This window comes from Apus apus, chromosome 14 (genome assembly GCF_020740795.1).
Source record: "Apus apus isolate bApuApu2 chromosome 14, bApuApu2.pri.cur, whole genome shotgun sequence".
NCBI classification, from domain to species: Eukaryota; Metazoa; Chordata; class Aves; order Apodiformes; family Apodidae; genus Apus; species Apus apus.
Window position 1 is genome coordinate 15,280,776 of NC_067295.1, and position 16,530 is coordinate 15,297,305.

At 51.9% G+C, this 16,530-nt stretch overlaps 1 protein-coding gene across 5 annotated transcripts in view; it reads left to right on the top strand.

The window, feature by feature from the left end:
• Positions 1-1,108: 1,108 nt before the first annotated feature.
• XPO6 (exportin 6) overlaps positions 1,109-16,530 on the top strand; it is a 60,867-nt gene continuing 45,445 nt past the window's right edge. For 3 of the 5 annotated variants that reach the window (XM_051631893.1, XM_051631895.1, XM_051631896.1), the window contains exon 1: positions 1,110-1,443. In XM_051631893.1, coding sequence (XP_051487853.1) covers positions 1,441-1,443 — 3 coding nt within the window. In that variant the 5' untranslated portion in view covers positions 1,110-1,440. Of the gene's footprint in view, positions 1,444-16,530 lie in introns of all 5 variants that reach the window. The other 2 variants (XM_051631897.1, XM_051631894.1) reach the window with 1 other exon arrangement.

Sequence of the window (16,530 nt, forward strand, 5' to 3'; positions counted from 1 at the left end):
GCTTTGCTGAAGGCGTGGAAGGAAACCTGCCCCGGAGAAGAGAGGGAACTGCTCAACCATAATCTGCTTGTTGAGCCTCGTGGTTAGTTTACACCCCCACAGAGGGTTTATTTTCCTCCCTCTCTTGTTTGGTTTAATCCTCTCATGGAACTGTGAGCATTTGCAATATCCCCACATGGATACTGGCCCCTCTCAAGCCCTTTAAGTTTCAGCCACCCCTTCTAACTGGGAGAGGCTGGGAACCACGAGAAGCATTTTGAATTGTATCCACTTCGTGGGGTTGGGACTCCAGCAGATCTTGATTTTATTTTTTTTTTCAGACAGTGCTTAGAGGCTCGGTGTCCTTCTTTTAATTTCTTTTTTTCCTTTCAAACTCACCTGCTGTTCTGGATGTCTGTGTTAACGTTCTCTCCTGGCCATTGGAAAACCGAGGGCCACAGAGAGCCCCAAGTTGAACTGGGGAGTGGGAAGAGATGGTTAAGGAAGGGGGTTCTATGCCACACAGCTCCAGTGAGGACCTGCAGGGTTTGGGGGGGGTTGGGGGGAGTGGGAGTCCACCGAGTTCACTTGAATGAATGAATTACTTACACAGGCATGAAGCCAGTGAACGCAGGCTGCATCCTGGTGGGTCTGAAGTCTCTGGGGAGGTGGGAAGGAGCGGGGAGGCGGCAGGGCCGGCCCTGGGGGCCGGGGCCTGGCGGGGCCTGGCGGGGCCTGGCGGGGCCTGGCGGGGCCTGGCGGGGCTCAGGCCCAGGCCGCGGCGGCCGCACCGTTGCTAAGCAACGCGCCCCGAGCGTGCCCACAGGCCCCGCCCAATCCCCGCCCACAAAGGGGCGTGTCCACACTCAACCCCGCCCCCCGCCTCTTCCTGCCGGGCGGGACGACCCTTTCGGCGCATGCGCAAACCCGCGGGGGCGGGGTGAGGAGCAACTCCGGGCGGGCACCTTCTCGCCCTTCTCCAAGATGGCGGCGGGGGTTGCTCGGCGGAGAAGTGCGCATGCGCCTGAGCCACCGCCTGGGCGCTGATTGGCTGAGGGCGCCGCTTCCGGCGGGGCGGGGCGGGCGGCACCGCCTCCCGGTGCGCGGCAGGATGCGCCTGGCCTAGCCCCGGCCGCACCGACACCCCGCGCTCCTCCTCCCTGCCCGCCCGCCCGGCCTTCCCGCCGCTCCCTCCCGGTCCCCGCGGGCCTGCCCTCTAAGCGGCCCTTCCCAGCACCCCGGGACTCCCCGTCCCCACCGGCCGGGGGAGGCCCGGGGGCTGGGAAGCGGCGGTTTCTGCGGGTGGGGGAGGCCGCCTGCTGGAGTGGCTGGGACTCCGCGGCCGGCGGGAGCTCGCCGGTGCATGGGCGGGGAGGCCCCGCCGCCGGCCGTGAGATGAGCGGAGCGCGGGGCCCAGCCTAGAGCCGCTCCCCCCCCTCCCCCCGGGAGCCACCGGCAGCCATGGTGAGTGCGGGGAGGGGGCTGGGGGGGCTCTGCTGGGGCCTGCGGCCTGGCCCGGGCCTGCCCCGCCTCGGGGCCTGCCCCCCGGGGAGCGCGGGGCCTGCTGCGGGGAGCGCCGGGCAGCGCGGGCCCGGCGGCCCGGGGGGGGTTCGGGGCGGCCTGCACCCCCAGAGCCGCCACGGGGAGGGGGTTTGGGGTGCTCAGGACGGCCTGCACCCCCAGAGCCGTCACGGGGGGGGGATTTGGGGGGCTCAGGGCGGCCTGCACCCCCAGAGCCGTCACGGGGGGGGGATTTGGGGGGCTCAGGGCGGCCTGCACCCCCAGAGCCGCCACGGGGAGGGGGTTTGGGGTGCTCAGGACGGCCTGCACCCCCAGAGCCGCCACGGGGGGGATTTGGGGGGTTCAGGGCGGCCTGCACCCCCAGAGCCGCCACGGGGGGGGTTGGGGGCGTTTCAGGGCGGCCTGCACCCCCAGAGCCGCCACGGGGAGCGACCTGGGAAAAGAACCTTGGAAGCAGAAACCGGCCCTTGGGGGCGGGTGTTGGGAACCGCGGGATTCCTCCGGGGGCTGCCGAGGACTTTCCCCGCTCGCCTCCCGTTTGGCCCGGGATCAGCGGCGGGCCCGGCTCGGTTCCCTCGCCCTGCTGGGGGTGCTGCTCTCGGGCAGCCCTTCCCCCAGCAGCAGCGGCAGTTCTGAGCAATCCCACCCCGGCAGAGGGAGCAGAGATTTTTTTTTTGTTTGTTTGTTTCCCCGCTTCGATTTGCACAATCTTTCTTTCTCTTATTTTTTTTCCCCCTTCCCTGTTGATAAGCAGGCAGAGCAGGCCTGTGCAGGCAGCCAGGCTGGCAGGGCTGGGAGGTGGCAATCTGGCTGCAGGGTATCAGGATGTGGCCGTGGTGGGCTCGGCAGCAGCTGCTCCTCTTGTTTCTCCCCTGTCCTACCTGCGGGGGAACCTCCTAGCCCCACCTGGATCGGGGTGACAAAAGGGAAGCCACAAACACGTGCTTTGCAGTTGAGCAGGAAGAAGAGAGATGTGTTTGGCAGCCTTGGATCTGCTGAGGGAAGGAGGTGGAGGCTGCTGCCTCCTGTCCTGCCTCACCCAGAGGGTCCCCCTGGGCACAGGCAGTAGCTACTGATCTAGTTCTGAACCACTTTCTAGCTCAGGCTGCTTTAGGGAACGTTCCTCAGGCCTCACACCCCTTTTCCTTGGGAAGCTGGCACCTAGGTGTGCAGTTGTGAATTTCTTCACCCAGGAAGCTTGAAATCATCACTTCTGCACGTTGTGTCCTGGTGCAGTGTTGCTGGTTTGTTGCAGCTTTGCTCTCTGGGGCCTGTTTGAGTTGAATTTCTTTAGTTCCCCCGGGGAGGCCTTGCTGCTCCACAAGGTGCCTGCTGGGCTGGGACCTCATCTCCTGGGTAACTGCAGGTACCAACCTGCTGCTGCTGGGTCTGCCAGGGTCTGGGATGTACCTGCCTGCTCAGAACTGATCCCTGGCTTCTCTGCCACGTGTCCCAGACAGAAATTTCTGAATTTAGCTTTAGCCAAAGCTAGAACAGAGGGTGATGTCCTTGAGGTGGGTTCTTTTTAGTGAATCCCTCTGGGTCACAAAGACTTAATGATTGCTGTGGTTAAGAATGAGGTAGACCAGTCAGATATAACAGACTGTAGCTCTGAGCAGTTCTGTGGCCCAGGGTGGGCAGTGATAACTGCAGAGGCAGAAGGACTTCCTGGTTCCCCTCTTACCTTCATACAGACACACTTTTAGCCTCCTGAAAAGAACTGTTTTCTTTTTTTTTTTTTACCTTGAACACCCAATGTTTGGCTCAGCCACAAGCTGGGTGTGCTGGCTTTGTAGGTTGAGAAGCAGTTCTCAGGCTGTGCTGCAGAGTTTGCTGGTGTAACTCTTCATGTGACTGCTGAGCAAGATTGTCCTTATGTTCCCATTTCCTTGGAGCTCACAGATGGGCATGTTCTGCTGCTCGTGTGCCCTCCTTCCTGGAGACAGTTGGGAAAGTGTGAAGATGAGGTGCTGTGAGGCACACTGGGAACAAACACAGCATAACTGAACTCTGCTGTCAGAAATACAGGCTTGTGGCAGCAGGTTCTGTCAGCTGGGGAGGGACTTTTCACCAGAGAGGGCAGTGACAGGGCAAGGGGGAATGGCTTTAAACTGAGAGAGGGGAGATTTAGGTCAGACATCAGGAAGAAATTCTTCACCATGAGGTGAAGGAATAGGTTGCCCAGGGAAGCTGTGGCTGCCCCATCCCTGGCAGTGTTGAAGGGCAGGTTGGATGGGGCTTGGAGCAGCCTGGGCTGGTGGGAGGTGTCCCTGCCCATGCAGGGGGTTGGATCTAGATGATCTTTAAGGTCCCTTCCAACCCATTCTGTGATTCTATAAACTGGGAGGAAGCAATGGGAGCAGTGATGAGTTAGAGCCTGAATAACTGGGGAGGAATGTTGGGAAGAATAAATGAAGTCAGAGCAGCCATGAAGGCAGGAGGAGGGAGCAGTGATGTGCAGCTCCAGGACTACATCTGTCACAGAACAGCTGCCACTCCAGGGTGTTTCAGTGCCCCTCATGGCCCAGAAATCTTACACCATCACTACAAAGCTATTTAGTCTCACAGGAAGCTTGAATCATTCTTTGGCTTTCTGAGGTATTTGTGAAGAGCAGCCCTGCTGTGTCAAGCTTCTGCTGGTTGTACCACGTGTGGTGGTCACTACATGCTTGTGGTGTGTCAGCCCACCAAGGCAGGTTGCTTGTCTGCTGAATAGTTGTGGTTCAGCACCCGGGTTGTGGCCTTCTGTGACAAAGAGGTGTCAGCATTGATCATGTCATGTTCAAGGGCAGATTGGATGGGGCTTGGAGAAACCTGGTCTAGGGGCTCCAGGAAAGCTGGGGAGGGGCTTGGGACAAGGGCAGGGAGGGAGAGGACAAGGGGGATGGATTAAACCTGGAAGAGGGGAGATTGAGGTTGGACATGAGGAGGGAATTCTTGGCTGTGAGGGTGGTGAGAGCCTGGCCCAGGTTGCCCAGGGAAGCTGTGGCTGCCCCATCCCTGGCAGTGTTGAAGGGCAGGTTGGATGGGGCTTGGAGCAGCCTGGGCTGGTGGGAGGTGTCCCTGCCCATGCAGGGGGTTGGAACTGGATGATCTTGAAGGTCCCTTCCAACCCAAACCAGTCCATGATTCTGTGATGTTTGTAGATAAAATAGTGTTGTAAAACACAGGCTTCTCAAGCAGGTTTCTGTGGAGTCAGGTTGACTTCTAAACACAGAGTAACCCACCCCAACTTCTGTGCTCAGGTGGAACTCTTCAAGCTTTTCTTCAACACAGCAGGAAGTGTTAACATAGTTTCCTAGTCAGCTTCTAGGATCCTTCTACATAATTTTACTGAACAGCTTCAAAATAAATATTGTTTCTGGAACTAGCCCTTGAGTGCATTTGGTTTGCATCCAGATACCCTGTTTCATCACCCAGTCTTTCACCCTTTTCCTCCTTCCAGTAGCAAAGATGAGCCACCTCAGAAGCTGTCAGAGCTCAGTTATGATTTCCTGAACGTACCAGTCACCTGGAGTGTGCATTCCTGACTCCCATGTGAGTTTGGAAGGCAGGTGATTACCTCCTAGCAAATGTATTCTTCCATTATCTGGGATTTGTATCCTGCCAGCTTAGGAACAGCTTAGGAAGAGGGACTTCTTCCAGGAAATGCTGGTGTGATAGGCAGCACCTTTCAAGTCAACCCTTCACTCAGAGACTGGCAAACAGGCCTCTCAAAAGGGTTTGGTTTAGTTACAAAACAAGTCCCACTTCTTTCAGGTTGTCACCAGGCCTCTTGAATGTGTAGCTAAGTGGGAAGCAGAAGGAGCAGCAGATCCACAGGAGCTTGTGTCCCCCTCCTGCAAGAGGCAAAAATGAAACTAGGCATGTGTAGCTTGGATCTTCAAGTTTCCCACAGCAACATCTTAGCTTTTTTTTTTTTATAGCCCCTATTATCACCTTCCAATATTTTTGTAGCAGTAGGTGCTCTCATGATTTTTATGCTTAAAGCTTCCCTTGGAGACCTGGTGGTGGTTTGAACCTTTGATTTGCTAAGGAGTAAAGTGTGTCTGGGCTGCAGCACATCCAGGCAGGTGTTGCTGGTGATCCAGAGGGTGTTCTGGCACTCCTGGTTACCAAGGAACTTGCTGCTGAATGACCAAAAGAGCTCATTTATTCTGTATCTGAGCTGGTGGCACTAAGACTGGGTCAGCTCTGTGGGCTGGGAACTGGGTTTTTGGGACCTGGTGGCTGAGGACATGATTGTGGCAGGAGGCAGCAGCATGTTCTGGCTTTTGCAGGAGCTGCCTGGCTGGCCTGTCATGCTGGGGATGCTTCACTCACACTTGTGTCCTGCTTTAGGCCTGTTGCCTGGTCCTGAGGCAGGTGAGCTATGGGGTTGTCTTCCCATGACAAGAGATGGAGAAGGTGGTAGAGCTCCCTGAGCCTGTTCCCTGGTCCTGAGGCAGGCAGGGAGCCCTTGCTCCTGGTGAGGAGGTGGCCCCTGCTTGGTGAAGGCTTTGGAGGCCGAGAGGGAGCTGCATTGGGTCATCCCCTGCCCTGCTCCAACTCTGCTGGCTGATGGGCAGCATCAAAACTAGACCACTGTGGAGCAGTAGGCTGAAGTTCTGTCACCTTGCTGTATATCCCCTTCAAGTACATGAAAAAAAAAATACATCAACCCTTTGCAAAACCATTCTGACTCACTTGACTGAGTAGAGAAATGAGAGAATAGGAACTTCAAAGTTCTAGCCTTGGCTCAAACATCTGGCTTCCCTTTTTGGCCTTCAAGACACGTAACTTTCTGTGCCCCTTTATTATCCCAGCTTTATTAAACCATGAAATTGGAGCTGAGACTTCATCCTGCTGAACTCTTTTCTGTGCTCCCCAGTTCTGCAGCAAGAGCTGTGGAGCACAGGACAGTTTGGTGCATGGCCAGAGGGGGAAGCTCTGCCTGTGGTGACACCCTTGGTGGTGGCATCTCTCTGTGGTGGCCCTGGGGGAAGGTTGGACCTGCCTGTTCCTTTTGGCAGAAGTAGAAGAAAGGGGAATCAGAGCTGACTTTGTCCCGGGCAGGCTGGATTCAAGTGTGGCTGTTCAAGCTGCCTCCCACAGAATAAAAGCTTAATCTCTGAAAAAAATAGCTGATTTAGTTCTATTGGTGTCCATGGTACCTTTTAGGATCTCTTAACCAGGGTCCAGGTGCCATATTTCAAAGACCTGGGTAGTTAAATGTGGGCTGCACTGTCTCCAGATGGATTAAAAGGTATTAAAGCAAAATTATGGAGCCTCAGGGCCTACTGAACTAGCTTGAGGATCAGCTCGATGGTGATCACAGCAATCTGGTGATGGATGAGTGGTGGTTGTTGGGTTTATTTTAGGAGGAAAGCATTAAAATCTGGCATAAGCTGCTGGGCTCACACAGTGGGCCCTGGAAAGAGATGGCTCAGTGAGCTGGTACCTAAAAGCTCTGAGGAGTTTGTTGTGTTTGGAGGTTTTAATGCACTTGATTAGGTGATGACAGTTAGATCAGGGAGAAGGAGCTGCTCTGATTGTTGTTGTGTCTCTTAATAGATGCTGAGATGTGCAAAATGTAAGAGATGCAGCTTTTATCTGTGTAGACTGATCCCTGGCTGGAGGGTTGTGTCCTGAAATCCTTCCAAATCAGAGAATCATGGAATGGTTTGGGTTGGAAGGGACCTTAAAGATCACCTAGTTCCAACCCCCTGCATGGGCAGGGACACCTCCCACCAGCCCAGGTTGCTCCAAGCCCCATCCAACCTGCCCTTCAACACTGCCAGGGATGGGGCAGCCACAGCTTCCCTGGGCAACCTGGGCCAGGCTCTCACCACCCTCACAGCCAAGAATTTCCTCCAATGCCCTTGATCAATCAGCAGGTGTTTCCCCTTAGTAACTAACTATGTTTGTATTTGGGTCACTGCTGCATCCCAGGTTTTAACATGACAATCTTCTACTTCTGGATCAAAAAATTAGGTGCTTGCCACCTTTGTTTTGTCAAAATGAAAGGCTTAGAATACCATTTATAGAGGTAAAGTGTGGAGCAGTTGGCTTTTTCTCCTACCGATGGTGCTCAAGAAGTAGCTTCATCACCTGGACATCCCCTGGGGCTTCTTACTGTGGTCAGAAATGGGGTGGGTTCTCCAGCCAGACCCTCCCTCCTCTGGAAGGTCAGGAATGATGCAGCTCCTCCAAGCCTGGGCCCCTCATGTTCAAAGAGAGATGTCTCTGTGCTAAAGCAACTTGTTTCCAGCCATAACCCCTACACACACTTGTGTGTGTCTCTGAGTGCTTTTTTTACCTCCTTTTCTATTTTTATATTTACAGACTGAGAACTTTGACTCCACCTGAAGTGTTTCAGTCTCTTCCAGCACCATCACCAATTCCTTATTAATCTTTTTTGCCCTAATCTTCCTTGATCCCTCCCCTGTGTGGATCATGCCCGCTATGATATTTATTTTACCAGTTCCCAGCACTTTGCATTCAGACTCCCAATGATCTTCCCTTTGCTTCAGCACCTCCAAGTTTGTGGCTGGGTCTGCAAGTCTGGGTGTATTTTTAGCAGTTTGGCTTAATATTTTATTACGGCTCTAATTGCAGCATGAATTTCTTCCCCAGAGGGATTGTCAGGATTCCTTTTTGTCCCCTCTTCTGAGAAAGGATCGTACTCATCTCTTTTGTACACTGGCTTGTCAGGATTCCAAAGTCAGGATTAACTGCAGGGGTGCAGCTTTCTAGAGGAAAGAGAGAGGGGGGTTTCTTCTTTATGAGAGGTAATATAGTCTGAAAAATCTGTATTGTGCTTGGGTGATACTCTCCTGCTTCAGTGGGTAAAAGGCAACAGATTTCTTTTGCATTGTGAGATTGCTTTCCTTTGGGATTGAGACTGGCTTCTTCCACTGAAGAATCATAGACTGGTTTGGGTTGGAAGGGACCTTCAAGATCATCTACATCCAATCCCCCTGTATGGGCAGGGACACCTCCCACCAGCCCAGGCTGCTCCAAGCCCCATCCAACCTGCCCTTCAACACTGCCAGGGATGGGGCAGCCACAGCTTCCCTGGGCAACCTGGGCCAGGCTCTCACCACCCTCACAGCAAAGAATTTCCTCCTCATGTCCAACCTCAATCTCCCCTCTGCCAGTTTTAATCCATCCCCCCTTGTTCTCTCCGTTCCTGCCCTTGTCCCAAGCCCCTCCCCAGCTTTCCTGGAGCCCCTTCAGGCACTGGCAGGTGCTCTAAGGTCTCCCTGGAGCCTTCTCTTCTCCAGGCTGAACACCCCAACTCTCCCAGCCTGGCTCCAGAGCAGAGCTGCTCCAACCTTGGATCATCTCTGTGGCCTCTTCTGGACTCACTCCAGGAGCTCCATGTCCTTATGTTGGGAGTTCCAGACCTGGACACAATTCTCAAATGTCTAGGTGCTGATTTGTAGTTCTTTATGTTCCCATGTACTGAGTGTCTGTTGAGAACAGCAAAGCCAAGGCAAGTGCCTGGTGGAGCCCACGCTCCTGCTGGACTGGCCCGTGTCTGATTAAGAGTTACTGGTTTAGAAGGAATCGGGCTCAGACACTTGAGCCTGTTAGTCAAAGTTCAGCCTTCAAAGCTGAAGCCTGGTTAACTGAACCTGCCTGTGCAAGAAGATTTAAGACATAAGATCCCTCAGGTATTCAGCAAGGTGCCTGATGACCTGTGTAGCAGGCAGTGTTTACAGGGAAGATGATCTCCTTATCCTGTCCCAGGCATCAGATTATCACTGCTGGCTCTCCCGTGCCATGTTGAGCCTGTGGTCATTTTCAGCCCTTAGCTGATGCTTAAATAAAACACCTTGATTCCTGAAGTGCACTTGAGGTTTCTCAAGTGATGAAGTTGTACAGGCAGAAGGGCCTGGAGCAGCCCTGGTGCTGCTTCATCACAGCAGGGGGATGGAGAGCAGCACAGGGCCTTTATTCCTCTGCCAGTTGCCTTGAGGTAGAACAGGAATTCATTACTTTTCTAGTAGATTGATTATATTTTTTTTAAGCCTTAAATTGTGCTGTAACAGAAAAGGAGTTTGCAAAAATCTGTCTCTCATTAGCAAGCTGCCAGAGTTGTGGGCCTTGAATGAGGCAGACACCAGGGCTGTGTCCTGCAGCCAGGAGATCTCTTGAAATGGCACCAGGAGCCTGAGCTGTTCTCAGAGCACAGAGTGAAGCCGAGTCTGGTTTCGGTTCATTAAACCACAAAAACATCTCTGAAATGCAACAAGGAAACTGAGCCTAGAGGCTGAGCTTGTGTCTTGATACCATCTGCAGCGTCCTGCAGGCTCTGCTGCTGTCTCCTGATTTAAGAGCTCTGTGTGAGTTGGACTGATAAGGAGACCCTGGGAATAAGTGGGAAACCCCAGACTTCTCAAATCATCAGTTGGAAGTGATTAAAAGTAGTAAGTAACCCTGCCTTGGAGGTGTAGAGCTCTGCCTCTGTAGGGAGCATTCATCCTTTCTAGAGGACGTTTTGTGGGTTGTGCAATTTTTTTCTTATTTTTTTTAAAAAAACATCTCATAATTCTGCTTTTGTTGCTAAAAATAATAGTGCCCTTCTTTCCTGAACTGCATCATCGAGTGACCCGAGGCTGTTCCAGGGGTTCACTGAAGTGGTGATAACATCAGTGCTGTGCTGGTGGCTGCAGAAAGGAGGGCTTTTGTGAGCCACCCGAGCAGGCTTGAAGTGACCTCCAATCTTTCTGAGAGTGTCATTGCTAATTTACATGCTCATTATCATGGTGTGGTGGGGCTCAGGCAGGGAGGGGCTCTGGAAGACAACCTAGTCATCCTTAAGTGACTAAATTGCTGCCTTAGTACACGTGCACGTTAGTGGGGGGGTGTTATTAAATGAGTCTTGAGTGAGTTTACTTCTAAGTGATCTGCAGCAGGAAGGAAAAAAAAATAGAAGGAAGAAAATTCGGCAGCTCAAATGGAGTGGTTTGTGTTTGGGTAATTGTGCTATGAAGAACAATGGTATAATTGTACAGTTAAACTGGAAGCAGAAGGGTCTGGGGTGGAATAGGATGATGGGACAGTGTGATTTAGCAAAGTGATAAGTTTTAGCAAAGTGCTAAGTGGTGATAAGTTCTTTTGTACCAGCAGCTGCTGGTGTGTGTGTGCATGATTTTCCTCTTGTTCATCCTCAACCCCTGCACTGGCTTCTCAGTGGCATTATAGCAATTCCTGCTGGGAGTTGCTTCAAACAACAGGGTTTCATGCAGTGTGCTCTCCTGCTGGCCCTCCTGTCCTGGAGGAGTTGCCCATCATGAGCACGAGCTGGGAGGTGGAGCTGATGCTCATTTAGCAGAGCTGGGTAAAATGTGGTGCGATCCAAACCTTGATAACCAGGAGGAGGCTGAGTTTTGCAGGGCTGTGTTTCTTGCATGGGTGAGGTGGTGGGTAGGAAGGGGGTGTAGGAGCAGGATCAAAAAATGAGGAAGACAGGGTTGTGCTGGAAAAAATCACAGAATGGTTTGGGTTGGAAGGGACCTTAAAGACCATCTGGTTCCAGCCCCCTGCATGGGCAGGGACACCTCCCACCAGCCCAGGTTGCTCCAAGCCCCATCCAACCTGCCCTTCAACACTGCCAGGGCTGGGGCAGCCACAGCTTCCCTGGGCAACCTGGGCCAGGCTCTCACCACCCTCACAGCCAAGAATTTCCTCCTCGTGTCCAACCTAAATCTCCTCCCTTCCAGTTTTAATCCATCCCCCCTTGTTCTCTCCCTCCCTGCCCTTGTCCCAAGCCCCTCCCCAGCTTTCCTGGAGCCCCTTCAGGCACTGGAAGGTGCTCTAAGGTCTCCCTGGAGCCTTCTCCTCTCCAGGCTGAACCCCCCAACTCTCCCAGCCTGTCTCCAGAGCAGAGCTGCTCCAGCCCTTGGGTCATCTGTGTGGCCTTCTCTGGACTCTCTCCAGGAGCTCCAAGTCCTTCTTATGTTGGGGGTTCCAGAACTGGACACAGTTCTCCAGGATGGTCTCCCCAGAGCTGAGCAGATGGGACAATCCCTTCCCTGGCCCTGCTCTCCATGTTGCTGGGGATGCAACCCAGGACAGGGTTGGTTTCTGGGCTCCAGCACATGGTGCTGGCTCATTTTGAGGTTCTCCCTAGCTTGGTAGGTGAGAGCTGCATTGTGCACAGAGCTGCAGCACCACAGCTCTGGAAAGGGATGGAACAGCAGTGGGTGTCTGAATGGAAAGCACCATGGGGTGGTACAGAGGGTGGTGAGCAGCAGCTCCCTAACAGAAAGGAACCCTGGCCTCTTTCTTTATAGAGCAGAGACATTGCAGGGGGGTTTGGGGCTGTGCTGAGGGCTTCTGGGGTTCAGCAGCTCAAGTGTTCTCCTCCCTGCCACTGGAGGAGGGGTTACTAAGTTTCACCCTGTGTGGTGGAAAATCCATTCTTCCATGTCAGGGGAAGGTGTTCCAGGGATTCCTGAAGGATGGTTGAAGTCACACTGGTAACGTTGCAGCTGCAATTAACATCCTACTAAAAAAAGCTTTGTAGCAGGGTTACCTTAATTGTGGAGTGGGAACCATTTCCAAAGACATCATGAAAGAGTCAGCAGAACTCCTCTTGCAGTCCTCATCAGCATGGGTTGCTGAATATAGACCAGTGCTTGTGTGATCAATACTCTCCTGAGCTGCTAATAACAAGCACTCAGAGATTAACAGCTTGTGTTTTTGTATGACAAAGCATTAGAGGAAAGCTTTTCCCTTACAAAACAATCACCTTAGGGAAAGTGAAACGAAGGAAAAGGGTAGGAATTGAATTTGAAATGAAAGCACTTGTGGACAAAGTGGAAATAGCTTTATGAAGATCTTTGATACCTTCCAGAATGAGCAGGTACTTTGGTAAGGGGTGGGGTTGCCCAACTGAAGTTGATGGTGTATCTTTGTCCTGCTTTGAGCTTATTTCTTCTTCTTACTTACTTCCCAAAGTCAATGTGCAGTGTCTAAATTGGATTCCAAAAATAATTCCTCTGTTATTCACCCGGGCTGGATGAGGAGCTTGTCCTTCCAGAATGCTTTTAGTCACAGAAGTTGTTATGGATTCCTGGTCTAAGATACAAAGATTTTTCTCTCTCTGGTCTCTTATTGAGGGGCAGTGAACTGGAGCTGGAACAGCCTAAACTGCAGTAAGTTGGCAGCTATTAGTGTATTTTTCCTTAATCAACAAAAATCAGTGAATGGCTCATACATCTTAGAATGCAAGAGAACAACAGCCCAGGGATCAGCTGGGACATGCAGGTTTTAGAGCCTTCTTCCTGTGCTTTGGTGGATGGAGAAGATCTTTGTGTAGGTTTTTTGGTAGCATAATTTCTGTCACGAGAGGAAGGTGTAGACTTGGCTGCAAATCTGTGGCTTTTCTGGGTGTACCAGGAGGGTATTAAAGGTTGGAGTCCACAGATAAACTGGGTGAGTAAGCAGCTGGGGTTGATAACTGCTGATGAAACTCCCTTAGCAAACTTAATGAGGTGAAAATGGGGATGGTAGCTTGATAGTGGCTCTTTCCCACCTTGATCCACACCAAGTCATGCTCGGATCAGGTGGGACAATTCATTGTAGAATCATGGAATGGTTTGGGTTGGGAGGGACCTTCAAGATCATCTAGATCCAACCCCCCTGCATGGGCAGGGACACCTCCCACCAGCCCAGGTTGCTCCAAGCCCCATCCAACCTGCCCTTCAACACTGCCAGGGATGGGGCAGCCACAGCTTCCCTGGGCAACCTGGGCCAGGCTCTCACCACCCTCACAGGGAAGAATTTATTCCACATATCTCACCTCAATCTCCCCTCTTCCAGTTTTCATCCATCCCCCTTGTCCTCTCCCTCCCTGCCCTTGTCCCAAGCCCCTCCCCAGCTTTCCTGGAGCCCCTTCAGGCACTGGGAGGTGCTCTAAGGTCTAATGGTGCTCTAAGGTGCAAATGGTATTTTACAACTTGAAAGTGATTGGGAAATATTTCTCTCCTAAGTCTTAAATATTTAGTGATGCCTCATGAAGGTGAGGCAAGCTGCCAGCCCTCACCCAGAAGGTCTGTACTAAATTCTGCTGCTGATGGTCCAGACTTCATGACTTCCTTTGAAAAGCTTTAAAAATGAAATCTGTGGATGACCCAAATGGCTGAATTTCAGATCAGACTGAAACTGGACTGAGAGCTGCTAGTTCTGACTGCCCCTGGGGTCTGATCTTGTCCTGACTCTCCATGCAGGACTGAATCAGCCCCTCAATGTCCACGTGTTGCTGCTGAGGAGCAGGATTCAGCAGCATTTCTCTTCCCAGATCCTGGTGATATTTTCCTGGTCTTTTTTTTAGTGCAGAGTAAACACCAAACCCTAGAAGAAAGCAAACTGCACGTGCATGTGAGTGACAGTGCTGAGGTGCAGCTGGAAATAGTGCAGACAGGTACAGATGGGTATCACCAGATCATCTGCTTTCTGGGGTATCTTGGTACAGGTCCAGTAAATGTCTTCTGCAGGTCTCCTGTGGCCTCTTTATCTGACTGGCCTAGTTTTTGGAGCCTCTGCTTAGAAGGTGGGTGGTTCCTGCCTGCTCCAGGAGCCTATTCTTAATCTGAGGAATACCCCAAAGACATGTAGGACTAATGTAGAGCTAATGTAGAACTCTGCCTTTTTCACAAAGAGGTGTGCTTGGTGTGGCCACCAGATAGCACCCAGCAGAAGACCTGGGAGGCTCTCCTCTTTGCAGGCTGGGTTTTGATTGCTTCAGACAACTTGTGCTACTCCACCTTCCTTTGGCCAAACCTCCAGAACAGCCAGGAGAAGAAAACAATCTGAGAGGTCACACTGTTTCTTTCTGCTCAAGCTGGCCTTGGATTCTGGCCAACCTGGGCTTCTTAGATAAAATGCTGGTGTTGTGCACTCTGTTTTCTTTTCTTTGCACTTGACGTGTTGACTGTTGTGGTGGTGGTGTTTTTGTATAAAAGATTAAGCATGTTCCTGGGAGTAGGCTGGCTGTCATCTCCAAAGCCTCAGTGCTGAGGCAGTTTGAAGTCAGTAGAGGACATGGCAGATGTTCAAAATTTATGAGAACCCTGCAGTTTATTTCCCAAAGTAGGAAACAGATCTTCAGTCTTGGGGAAAAAAAAATACCTCCTCTCCTAAAGGATTGAATTAACTATCTGGAGATGATTGACCTTAGAGCACCTTCCAGTGCCTGAAGGGGCTCCAGGAAAGGTGGGGAGGGACTTGGGACAAGGGCAGGGAGGGAGAGGACAAGGGGGGAGGGATTAAAAGTGGAGAGGGAGATTGAGGTTGGACATGAGGAGGAAATTCTTGGCTGTGAGGGTGGTGAGAGCCTGGCCCAGGTTGCCCAGGGAAGCTGTGGCTGCCCCATCCCTGGCAGTGTTGAAGGGCAGGTTGGATGGGGCTTGGAGCAGCCTGGGCTGGTGGGAGGTGTCCCTGCCCATGCAGGGGATTGGATGTAGATGATCTTGAAGGTCCCTCCCAACCCAAACCGTTCCGTGTTTGAGCCCTACCATTCCTGTGTGGATTGAGGTGATCTTCTTGGGCAGTGGAGGTTTGGGATGGGAGAACAGTGCTTCTTACTGAGGACTTTCCATCAGATTCATCTGCCCAATGTTTGAAATCTCTTCTCTGGGGGTTTGATATCAAACTGCTGGTGAGACTTATGTGTTGATCAGCAGAGAATGACAGGGATTTACGAGCATGTTGGGTATGTGTATGTGGGTCTAGTTGGGAGCAAGCAGGCTATGGAGGAACTTGCAACAATGTGCAGAAAAAATAGATAGAAATGGCAGTGTGGGAATATCCCAGTGTCATTAAGGACCCCACTTAAATAATTCTTAGAAGCAAAGCTCTTATCCACAGTGTTGGTGTTATCTGGAAGATGGTGACAAGGAGGAGGAGGCTGTTCCTCAGTGGCTGGAGGGTCAGCTTGAAGGGGAAGGTCCCAGTGCAAAGGGACTGTTTGCAGAGACCGTGTAGAAGTGGATTCAAAAGGTGATAACAGGTCCTTGATCTTGCTGAAGTTGGCAGTGAGGTCACCTGGGGTTATTTCAAGCCAATTTCTCACTGACAATGTTTCTTGCTGAAATACTCGTCGCTTTCTAGAGCAGGTCTTTAAAAAAAAATACAGGAGAAGGAAGAGGGAAAGGTAGGATGAAAATCAGAATTCCTTGCTAAGTAATTGAAAATGCACAGTGTCCTGTGGAGCATCCATGTCCAGGTGGTTGGAGAAGAGCTGAACTTGTCTTCCCACTCTGGTGTTGACTTGTTGGTTCTCCTGGGGGGTCTGTCCAACTCTGGGATGTTTGAGGAGGGTCTCCCACTGCTTGGCCCTGTGGTGGTCCTTGGGGCAACTGCTCCACATGGAAATGGGAACGAGAAGCCCAAAGCATTTCTGCAGGTTGTCCCACTTGCTCTTCTCTTCGCAGGAGGCTGCCAGGCCTGGGTTTTGTTTCTCTCTTTCTTTCCTGAGGAAGAACTTTCAATTTTCTTTAATGGTTGACTTTGTTTGCTGTTCAGAGGAAGGTCAGGGCTTGAATCTCACTGCATTAATTATTGATAGCATGTGTTGGAAACATTAGAAGAATGGCTAATGGCATGGTCTGGGCTCCAGCAGTCCTGTTCTCCACAGCCATCAGGCTTGGTCCATAAGGGAAGGGTGACACAGCTCGAGAGCCTAAGCTTGGTGGTGACTTTACCAAATCATCCCAATTCCAGAGAGCTTCAAAGCTCTGGTGACCTTGCCCACAAGGCTGTATACTCATGGTGAGGATTTCTTGAAGGGTTTATGAACACTGGGCTATAGCTGATGGATTACAATTTTTAAAAAGCTCAATTTGGAGGGATTGGGGGATGTCGTTGAATAAAATTGCTGAATGCTTGTGTGTTGGGGTTGATCTGCTGGAGAGCAGCTCTGGGGAGAAGGACCTTGGGGTCTGGTGGACAGGAGGCTGACCTTGAGCCAACAATGTGCCCCTGTGGCCAATAGGCCACCCTGGGGAGCATGAAGAACAGTGTTGCCAGTAGGTCAAG